This window comes from Eleutherodactylus coqui, chromosome 6 (genome assembly GCF_035609145.1).
Source record: "Eleutherodactylus coqui strain aEleCoq1 chromosome 6, aEleCoq1.hap1, whole genome shotgun sequence".
Classification (NCBI taxonomy): domain Eukaryota; kingdom Metazoa; phylum Chordata; class Amphibia; order Anura; family Eleutherodactylidae; genus Eleutherodactylus; species Eleutherodactylus coqui.
In genome coordinates, this window is record NC_089842.1 from 7,964,561 (window position 1) to 7,976,240 (window position 11,680).

An 11,680-nucleotide genomic window follows, 5' to 3' on the forward strand; every position below is an offset into this window, starting at 1 on the left:
GTACAATCAGCAACACGATGGCTCCCAGCTTGTACAACATTACTACTGTCACATCTCACAATCGGCGCATGACTAAGGCCGGATTCACATGAGCATTGGTGTATTTGCGCCGTGTTTTTGTGCATCGGGCGATGCGTATTTGTGTGCCCAACAGCTTCTTTCTACTGTTCTTTTTGCACAAGCAAGTTAAAGATATGTTTTTATCCTGTGCAAATGTGCCAGGTCATAGAGCGCCACCTAGAGGTGGTTTCTTATATTCGTTTATAACTTGTACAACCCCTCCTGGCATTTGTTACTGAATGTTCTATCTGTTGGCAGCGGTACGGCAGATGCACATCACTTAAATCAAAACTACGTACAGCTGAGCATATACCTGTCTCCTCAGAGATATATATATATATATACTCTTCTCAGATATAAAGTGGGGAAAAAAAGTATTTAGTCAGATACCAATTGTACAAGTTTTCCTACTGACTAAGATGAGAGGCCTGTAATTGATATCCGGACGACCTACATTGAGGCTGCCCTCTGACCCCGCAGGACGGGAGGAGGAGAATGCAAAAGGCCACCTACCACCATCAAGGTAATGATTGAGCCGATTGGCTTTATCTGGGGTATAGGAATGATCCTAATTCCTTATCTAGACGATCTACTTATTGTTTGGGTCAGCTTGCACTCCATGGAGAGTCACCTTGGACAGACAATTAGGCTGGGTTCCCACACGGCGGATTCCCGGCAGAAATCTTGTGGTTTGGCTGCAGCGAAAAACTGTGAGATTTCCGCCAGGAAAGCACTGCTTCAAAACCCGCGGCACTTAGCCGTGGGTTTTGGAGCAGCTTGGCCGCACACTTCTCCATTGTGGCCAGCGCTCTCATAAAGGAGAGCGCGGCCGCAATGGGAAAAAAAAAGTACATTCTGTGGCTGGCGGATCGGCGCCGCAACGCCGTCTTCTGCTGGCTTTGCTGCGATGGATTTGTCATCCCGTGTGGACGAGATTAGCGGCCGCAGGCGGATTTGCTGTAGCGAAATTCTGCAGCAAATCCGCCTCGTGTAAACCCAGCCTTAAACTGCTATCCATTTAGACACAACGATCACTGCTCAAAATTCGCTCAAAAGCCATCTTTTGAGCGATAGTCGCTGTGTCTAAATGCACGTGCATCGTCCCCTTTTTGTGCACTATTCGTTTATCGCTGACTTCAAGCCAACGTAAAAATGATCCTGCGGTCTTATCAGACGGCACGCTGAGTTCTCCGCAAGATAGCTCTGATAGTATTCTATCAGCTGCTATCCTGCTTGAGAACAATGGAGCTGAATGCAGATAACAGACCTCCAGCTGTTATCTGCATTCAGCAAAAGGCTTCATTTGCATGCTAATAAGCTACTAAGTAGCTGAGTAGCAGCTTCCCCTTAGATCCCCATGTGCTGCCGACCCCCCGCTGCTGTAGCCCCCTCGCCCCCTTCCTTTTATATCAACCTCTCATCGCCAAAACAGCGGTTACCCTACACTGTAACTTAGATTATGGCGCTCATAGCCAGTGGCAGGTTCCCTGTAACGGCGCCTTCACATGTTGCAGAAACGCTGCAAAACCGACGGTTAGACTTACAGTACAGTTACAGCAGAAAACCCACAGTTTTTTCCTGCCATATGTGAACAAGTTTTGCTTTTTTGGCAAAATGGCAAAGAAGTTGTTTTTGCAAAAAGTTAGTGTGACGCATCGGCTACAAACAGGCTTCAAGGTGTTAACAACATATCAGCTTTATTCCGAGAATTTGCAATCTAAAATTGGATTGTTGGCGCTTCTCAGCCGCGAGGCGCTTCCATTATTAGGATGCTTATCGTATTTCGGATTTGTATCGGGATGCTTGTATTCCACCTTTGTTATCCTAATAGCCAACTATTAAAGGGAGTCTGTCGGCCTGAACACAATAAAAGCAATAAAAGTGTTCAAAAAAGCCTTATGTACCAATAAAACCTACGGCTCGCAACACAAAAAATAACCCTCACAGGGCTCCGCCCATGGGAAATAAAAAAGTCATGGGGCTCCGTGGTGGCGATGCAAAAAAAACAAAGTTCATCTAGGAACTACCTAAAAAAATTGTGTGTGTGTGTATATATATAATAATTAACCAAAGTAGGCCTCGCCACTAAGGGGTTACATGAATAAGATACCAATTATTCGGAATCTTACCCCCTAAAGCTACGTATTAATCCGCTCGGCTCCTCCTGCTCTATAACCTGCTGCCTGCCGTTTAGACAGGATGCTCGAGCCGACACACTCCCTTTAAGATCTTGAGGTGAACCTTTTATTTCAGTCTTTGTGGATTTTGTCATACAAGTTGTAGGTGCAAAAGCTGTGCTGTGCGCCGTATGAGCAGGAAATCAGGCGGCCCCCGGACAGCGCCAAAGGGGATGATCTGCAGGAAACGGATATTTAGTGGGGTTCTTTCCATAAAAATCTCTGGCTTTGTAAGAGCGGATATTATAAGGTAGTGCGGTGCGGTATTACAGTCATGTGCTATAAAGTGCAGGTATAGAATCACTGTGCTCATCCCGGGCAAGACCACCATCACACAGGATTGGGGTCCGTGTCCCGAGTACAACTCCTCCTATCATTCCTCGCTGGTTTGGGCTTCTTCACTTTGCTTCTCTGTCTTGGCATGTGATGACGTTTCTTCCACCTGCAAGACATAAAGGCACTCGCTTACAACGAAGGTCTAAGACACCTTGGTATTAGGGGTTGGGGCTCGGACGGCTATATGTTGCTCTGCCTGTCACGCGGCTTCTGCTTCCCATTACTTTTCCTGCACCGGACTTAGAATGATCTCGCCCAGCACAAGGGTCGCTGAATACATGAAGGGGTCTGCGCCTCCTCAGACAGGTATGCAGGTCCGACCCGGTGTACATTTCTGGTATATTTTAAGCCAGTTTCTGGAGTAAATTAGATGTAAGTCTGTTGGTCAGGGGTGGCCACACCCCCTACTGAGAATCCCCGCCCACATTTAAATCGACCCATGCCTGCAGTTAAGGCCCATTTACACAGGATGATTGTCGGGCAAACGATGCCCGAGACTCGTCCCTGTGTCTCCGTGCACGGGAGCTAGCAGAGCTGTCTCACTCACAGAGCGGCCAGCAGGGGGATGGGGCAGTGCAGGAGATTTCTCTCCTCTCACTCCCCCGCCCACCTTCATTGAGATACACAGCGGCCGTTCACTACTGAACGGCAGCTGTTTAAACTGCATGATGAGCTTCATCGCTCATCTTTTATGCAGCATAGATGCCAGGAGAATGGGGAGTGATGCTGCGTCCTCTGATTGGCAGGCAGTGGTCACCTGACTTCCGTTGTGAGCACAGACCGGGAAGCTCGCAGGGCCTCAGTGCTGGATCGCCGAGGAGGGTAAGTTTACTTTGTTTTAACAGTTTTAATTCATTTGGATCTAATTTTAAAAAGTAGATTTTTCCCGGACGGCCCCACGAGCCTCGCGCAAGAGTTCCACTTTGCTCCTATTTTGTAGTTCTCTGGTACGTGTTTGAGTGCAAAAGACAAAACTGTATCTCACCCCTGTAGTTTTCGGCGCGGGCGATTCTCTTGGTATTGATTTATCCACTTCTGAACCTTTTTCTGGACTCGCATCTTCATAAAAAAGCAGCGGCGACGCGCCGATCTAACCGGGAGGGAAATATGGAGATTAACATAATGAAATACTTTATGGTGAGTTATTTTCTAAATCTACCATTCTGGCGTGTTTTATGTGTAACGGCTTTCACCGCGCGGTACAAGTAATATGTTGAGTTATTTAGTCAGGCCGCTACGATTACATCAATCCCAAAGTTCTGTAGATTTTTTTGCAATTTAAAAAAAAAATAAAAAATTTCAGAGCTGCTTTCAAAAAACCTTTTTCTCTTTTGTCAATGATCATGTTGCCATTTGTTGATCCAGACGATGTTTCAATCTTTTTCTATTCTGTTTTTTGTAAGGCAACATAGGCCATGTTTTCTCCGGATCATGACAAACACGCCATACCAGAGTTGTGATTTTTTTTTTTTTTTTTTTTTTTGCTTTACATATTAAGGCCTTGGTCACACGGGCGTTTTTTCCTGCGATTTGCGGATTGCATGACGGATGCGCATCCGCAAATCGCGTGACCAGGGCCGAAAAATCGCCCGAAAAATCTGCTCCTAGCCGCGTTTCATTAGAAAGGGTCCAGAGCAGTGCAGCGCTGTCCAGCGCATTGAATTCAATGGAGCCGGCAATACAGCCGGCTCCATTGAAAGCAATGGGCTGCGGGCGATCTCAGGATGAATTTTCGGGAAGGGCTTAAAAATATAAGCCCTTCCCTGAAAATCATCCAAAACTGTGTAAAAAGTAAAAAAAATATATATACTCACCTTGTCCTGGCAGACGGAGTTCAGCCGCGGCCGGCCGGCAGTTCTCCTGAACTGCTGTGAGTAGTATTCAGCAGCCGGGGATTTAAAATCCCCGCCTGCTGAATGAGCTGCCTCTGATTGGTCACAGCCCTCACCAATCAGAGGCAGCTTTCAGCTGAGAGCTGCCCCTGATTGGTCCCTGCGCTGAGCCAATGAGAGGCAGCACTCACTCACCCATTCATGAATTCATGAATGGGTGAGTGAGAGCTGCCTCTGATTGGTGAGGGCTGTGACCAATCAGAGGCAGCTCATTCAGCAGGCAGGGATTTTAAATCCCCGGCTGCTGAATACTACTCACAGCAGTTCAGGAGAACTGCCGGCCGGCCGCGGCTGAACTCCGTCTGCCAGGACAAGGTGAGTATATATTTTTTTTTACTTTTTACGCATTTCTGGATGATTTTCAGGGAAGGGCTTAGGCTGGGTTCACACAGGGCGGCTTTGCCGCGCGGCATGTGGCCGCGGCAAATCCGCCCGCGGCCGCTAATCTCGAGATTAGCCAGCCATGTGGATGAGATTTCTCAGAAATCTCGTCCACACGGGACGGCCAATCCGCTGCGGTAAATCCGGCTGAAACCTCAGAAGATGCAGCATGTCTATTTACCTTTCCTTTTTTGTTTATTTTCGTCGCAGCCGCGCTCTCCTCTATGGGAGCGCCGGCCGCAATGGAAAAGCAATCGGCCGGGCCGCTTCAAAGCCGCCGTGGCTTAAACCGCGGCGGTTTTCCCGGCAGAAATCTTGCGGATTTTGCTGCGGCCAAACCGCGAGATTTCCGACGGGAATCCGCCCTGTGTGAACCCAGCCTTATATTTTTAAGCCCTTCCCGAAAATTCATCCCGCGCTCGCCGGCAGCCCATTGCTTTCAATGGAGCCGGCTGTATTGTCGGCTGCATTGAATTCAATGGGCAAACATCGTTCTTCTCTGCCACAGCTGTTACAGCTGTGGCAGAGAAGAAGGATTTGTCTTCTATATGTTCTCAATGGGGTCGGCGCTGCTGCCGCGGGCCCCATTGAGCGCATATAGAGAAGAACAGGAATCGCAGATAGGCGCGACCTGCGATTTCTGTTCTATAATAAATCGGACGAGTGCATAAAAAGCGCCCATGTGTCCGATACCATTGCAAAGCAATGGTTCTATAAAATCGGCGATCGCATGCGCAGATCGCACCAAAAATCGCCCGTCTGACCGAGGCCTTAGAGGGTAAAGATGGGATTTTTATGTTTTTATTTTTATTTATTTTAGATTTTTTTTAACTTTACATTTTTGGCAGTGGCCATTTTACCTGAGCTGCGGTTATTAGTATTTAGTGATATGCTTGACAGCAGCCTCATAGGCCATTCTGACAATGGACAAGAGGGAGCCCATTGACTTCTATGGGGAAGTGTTGTGTGCATGCTATTTGTCCTGTGCAGGGAGGGAGAGGTGGTGAGCTTTGACCATCACCCACTGCCTTCAATGGTAGAGTGTTGAGGGCATGCTCTGTGACCTGTTTAAAGGTCATTGTGCAGGAAGGGAAGGAGGTGAACTGTGAAATTAGCTGTTGTGAATGGTGGATCCTGTGTTATCTATATATAGGTGTCTCCTCTCAGTGTAATCCTGCCTGTACAGGGAGGGGAGGAGGTGAGCTGTGACTATTGTGAATGGTGGATCCTGTGTTATCTATATATAGGTGTCTCCTCTCAGTGTAATCCTGCCTGTACAGGGAGGGGAGGAGGTGAGCTGTGACTATTGTGAATGGTGGATCCTGTGTTATCTATATATAGGTGTCTCCTCTCAGTGTAATCCTGTCTGTACAGGGAGGGGGAGGAGGTGAGCTGTGACTATTGTGAATTGTGGGTCCTGTGTTATCTATATATATGTATCGCCTCTCAGTGTAATCCTGCCTGTGATGATAATGAGATGACAGCTGAGAAGTTTTCTCTACAGAACAGGAAGTGCAAGACTATTATTGGGCTTAGGGGATAGTGTACAGTTAGGGGAGGAGGTGAGCTGTGACATCACCTATTTTGAGTGGTGGGTCCTGTGTTATCTCTATATTGGTGTCTCCTCTCAGTGTAATCCTTCCTATGATGGTAATGAGATGACGGCTGAGAAGTTTTCTCTCCAAATGGGAAGTGTCAGACTTCTATTAGGCTTAGTGATCAGTGTGCAGGGAGGGGAGGAGGTGAGCTGTGACTATTGTGAATGGTGGATCCTGTGTTTATCTATATATAGGTGTCTCCTCTCAGTGTAATCCCGCCTGTGATGATAATGAGAAGATGGCTGAGAAGTTTTCTCCACAGAACACGAAGTGTCAGATCCATATGGGAATGTTAGAAATATATATATATATATATACACTGTAAGGCCTTGATGAAATGGTGGATTCCATTTCAGAAAAATCTGCTGCAGATCTCATAATCCACAGAGAAAACTGCAGCAGATTCTGTAATTTTTGCTGTGAATTTACACGTACAGTCACTGCCGGTCCACATACAGAATAGCCGACTTTCAGTGGTGCCAATCCGCAGGTGGATTTCCTGATGCTGAATCCACGTCAAGAAGTGCAAAGCCATCGATGAGCATGGCTTCCCATGAGTAGGACTCGTACTGGTGTGGATTTGATGCTGGAAGCCACATGGATTCCACATCCAATCCATGATGAAATCTGCCTTGTGAACAGGGCTTTAGATACAGACTTTACTGTTTATAGATGCTATAGTTCAGAATAACCTCAAACTACCAAAACAAGTCATTGTACACCCACCCCCCCCCCCCCCCCTAAAACTTTAGGCACAAACTAAGCCAACCAATAGGTGCTATAAAGTCTGAAGATGCACCAGATGTATCCAACAGCAGAGTCACAGTGATAAAACTGGCGCATTTTAAGACCGTCTGGTCTAAAGCCACATTTACACGCAATGATCATCGCTCAAAATTCACCCAAACTATGTATTTTGAGTAATTATTGTTGCGTGTAAATGCTACAATTGCTTGCCTTTCGGCCGAACGATGATTTTCAGTTGAGTTTAAAATCCATCCTTCGCCAGAGAGCTGATAGCAGGGACCGCGAGCTGTGATTCTCTAGGGGAGCGCTGATAACATTGTATTTAGCAGCAGTCCTGTGGGAGAACAAAGGGGCTGTATGCAGATAACAGACCACCTGCTGTTATCTGCATACAGCAAAGGGAGGCTCATTTACATGCAAATGACGCTAATAAGCTACTAATGGGTATTAGTGCCCATTAGCTGCTTATGCAAAATAATTACTCAAACTGTCAATCTTCCTATCTTTTGAACGAATGTTGAGCGATCATCAGTGTAAATTGGGCTTAAGTTTGCACTGTGTACTTATTGGACAGGATCACATCTGCCCCACTGGATTTAGTATTTATATATATTTAATCATTCTTTTGACCTCTGGAATCCTCAGTAGTCCCTTAATTACCTCACTGTAAAATCTGTCCCCCTCGTTGCTGATGACGAGCAAAGTTACTTGATTTCCACTTTCCTGAATGAGACGGACGATGTCCTCGTGCTGCAGCGCCTCCACGCTCTGCCCGTTGACTCCTAGCAGACGGTCTCCTTCACGCATTCCGGCTACTTCCGCTGGCAGTCCGGGGTCGAGCTCACGCAGAAACTGGCCTGCTGTGGGACGAGAGGAAGGCCGGATGAGGCTCAGCTCACTAAAAATGAGAACAGAACCAGAAGAGGACGTGCAGGAGGAGGAGGTCCAAGTGGATTCTGATGCAGATTTAGGAATGGGGATAAAAATGATCTAAAATCCAGATCTTGGACACGCGGGTGATATTCATGTGGGGGTCCTCGGGGCCGGACGTCTCTGCTGCTTACAAGCTAGATGTCTTTTCACATCATTTTGCTTACCTTCCCGTCCTACACATTTCTCTTGTCTTAAAAGGAAGCCGTACCCCTGAGGGCATCGCACCAAGTGAAGCTTTCGTGGCCGGTAGGGTAAGGATGACGTTTCAGCGAACGCTATGCTTGGGGTTACTCCATGAGATTCATATATGCCCCAAGCAGACGGCTCCAGGACCAGGAGGACGACACGAGAGCCACTTTGTTGTAACTGTCAAGTAAAATACACATTTTTATACACACCGAGACTTTGTCGCGTCATGAAAACTACAGCGCAGCGCCAGATCCGTGATACAACGGGTGAACGAAACCTACAAACACAATAATAACACAACATAACAATAGTTGTGTAAAGCGAACCTATTATAGAACTTGTGATAGTGACATGTCAGAAGTTTGGATCGGTGGGGATCCGGGTAAGGAGACCCCATTTAGTTGTGTTGTGGCCTTGTATAAATTTAAAAAATCTCGTTTTTCCCCTCATTCTGCCCTCAGCACCCCATAATGACAAAGTGACAACAGAATGTGAGAAATCCTTGTGGATTTTTTTTTCTTCTTAACAAAACCTCCCATTCCGCAGTGACATAAGTATTCACACCCCTGTACTCCGTAATTAGTTGAAGGCGCTTTGGCAGTGATTCCAGCCTCCAGTCTTCATGGGGATGATGCCACAAGGTTTGCACTTCTGGACTTGGGAGTTTTCTGCCCTCTGTCTGGTTGGATGGGGGCCGTCTGTGGACAGCCATTGTCAGGTCTCTCCAGAGATGTCCCATTTGGTTCAGGGCTCTGGCCGGGCCCCTTAAGGACATTCACAGAGTTGTCCGCACTCCTGTGTTGTCTTGGCTGGGGTCTTAGGGTCATTGTCTTGTTGGAAGGTGACCCTTCTGCCCAGTCTGAGCTCCCTTGTGCTCTGGATCAGGTCTACATTATCGCTGTACTTTTCTCCATTCAGCTTTCCATACCCCCTGACCGGTCTCCCCTCCCCCAGCATGATGCTCCACCACCAGGCTTCACTGTAGGGATGGTATTAGGCCGGTGATGAGCAGCACTTGGTTTCCTCCAGACAGAACACTTAAATTTTTGCATCATCAGAGCAGACAATCTGAGGGTCTTTTTGGTAACTCAGTGTGGCTTTCAAGTTCTTACTAAGGAGCTTCTTTCTTGCCCCTCTGCCATAAAGCCCAGATTGATGGAGGCTGCAGTGATGGTCGACCTTCTGGAAGTTTCTCTGCAGTATCTTTGGAGCTCGACCAGAGTGACCATTGGGTTCTTGGTCACCTCTCTTCATAGAGCTGCTGGCCCTGCAAACTAAGGGGAAGAAGGGCCTCCGTAAGAGTCCTGGTTGTTCTTCCATGTAAGTATTATGGGGGCCGCTCGGCTCTTTGGAACTTTCAGGGCAGCAGAAATGTTTTGTAGCTTCTCCAGATCTGTGCCTCCACACAATCCTGTCTCTGAGCTCTACAGGCTGTTCTGTCCTTCATGTCTTGGTTTTGGCTCTGATATGTATTGTGAGTCGTGGGACCTTATATAGGCGGCGGGATGGGGTAGGGGGGTGGTAATCCAATCAGCTGAATTTACCCCAGGTAACTAATCAAGGTGTAAAAACATCTTTGAAGATAAGGAGAAGTGGGAGGCCCCAAGCTAAATTTCAATTGTAATACCAAATGTGTACCTCATAACCTATGAGGAACGGTTAAAGGATCTGGGAATGTTTAGCAGAAGAGAAGGCTGAGAGGAGACTTAATAGCCGTCTACAAATATCTGAAGGGCTGTCACGGTGCAGAGGGATCAGCCCTATTGTCATTTGCACTAGGAGGTTGGACCCGATGAGCCTGGAGATCCCTTCCAACTCTACCAGTCTATGATTCTATGATCTGGATGCTGTTTTTGACCTTCTAAATGGAGCCGGTTAACGGAGGCCTAAGCATGATGTGAACAGGCCCTATTACCCACAACATAACAGTTTTGGCTTGGCATCTTAGAAAACATGTATTTGTATAATGTAAATCATGCTATTACCCTTTTAGTCAGCTGACTCATAGTGAAGCTCACAACGCTTTCACCGTTGACTTCAATAAGTCGAGCGCCTTGAGGAACACCAACTTTTTGTGCAGCAGCTCCATCTTCCACGGTGAGCTGAAAGGTGCCACGAACACCTTATACATGTGAGGTCAAAACAAAAACGTGTTACACTGTATCATTCGGACTACCATGTATACCCCACAATAAGCCCTATCCCAATAATAAGCCCTACCCTGACTTTCACACAGACTTTGCAGCTGTAAATTCAGAATTCCCGACCCTATTTCTAAAGGCTGTAGCTCCGGTTCCATCAGGGCTACCAAAAGATTTTAGGCATTAAATTGACACCAAATGTATGTTGGTAACTGAACAACCCCTTAATTACTGACCTCTTGATCCTCTTAAACATTTTTACTGGTTTCACACAAGCATATATGGGTGCGTTTCTGCGCCTGTATTACAGACTATTGTCCCAGTCCGACCACGAGTCTACTGACCCGAACTAAAAGCATTGCGAGTACAGACCAGTAGACCCCCACTTTGGCTGGTAGGCCTCGTACGGAACATGTAGAGCATATTTTTAGCTGAAAAGATATAGTGGAATTACTGGCTTTTATTCATACTGTAAGAAAAATTATGTTAAAGCGACCCTTTAAAGGACAAACTTTTATCTTCGGACACTGCAGAGACAGTTATGTTACCTGCTGTTCTTCTCTGCTGATGTCTCTCTGATCCGCCGGTTCCAGGTCCCGTTCTCAGCCATCCCAGTACAATCTTCAGACTACCTAATCCCCACAGTGCAGTGATAGTGTTAGACTACCAATGTACTGTACCTGCTCTCTGATTGGCCAGCTTTGTTCACGTGCTGAGTGCTGGCCTATCAGAGAGCAGCACACAGTATGCCATTAGGTAGCTATAAAAGTGCAGCTGAAAACAGTATCTCGAACCAGCGGATCAGAGGGACATCAGCAGAGAAAAACAGAAGCAGGTAATATAACACACCTTCTGGGCCTGGGACAGAAAATTTGAGAGCTCTATTCGAGTAACGAACCCCATGGAAGTGAATGGGAGACCCGAGCATTATTGCAATGGACTCGTTGGTTGCCGAACCTTTGTTTTCTCTCTCGCTCTCCATCTCTCTCTCTCGCTCTCCATCTCTCTCGCTCTCCATCTCTCTCTCTCTCCATCTCTCTCTCTATCCATCTCTCTCTCTCTCTCTCCATCTCTCTCTCTTTCTCTCTCTCTCCATCTCTCTCTCTCCATCTCTCTCTCCATCTCTCTCTCTTTCTCTCTCTCTCTCCATCTCTCTCTCCATCTCTCTCTCCATCTCTCTCTCCATCTCTCTCTCCATCTCTCTCTCCATCTCTCTCTCCATCTCA

General features: G+C 47.0%; 1 protein-coding gene across 1 annotated transcript in view; it reads right to left on the minus strand.

Moving 5' to 3' along the window:
- Positions 1-2,217: 2,217 nt before the first annotated feature.
- The window catches only part of NHERF4 (NHERF family PDZ scaffold protein 4), a 23,757-nt gene continuing 14,294 nt past the window's right edge, over positions 2,218-11,680 (minus strand). The window contains 6 exon segments of the mRNA XM_066606006.1: positions 2,218-2,679; positions 3,559-3,663; positions 7,852-8,048; positions 8,289-8,490; positions 10,299-10,435; positions 10,534-10,558. Of these exon segments, the coding sequence (XP_066462103.1) occupies positions 2,611-2,679; positions 3,559-3,663; positions 7,852-8,048; positions 8,289-8,490; positions 10,299-10,435; positions 10,534-10,558 (735 nt within the window). The 3' untranslated portion in view covers positions 2,218-2,610.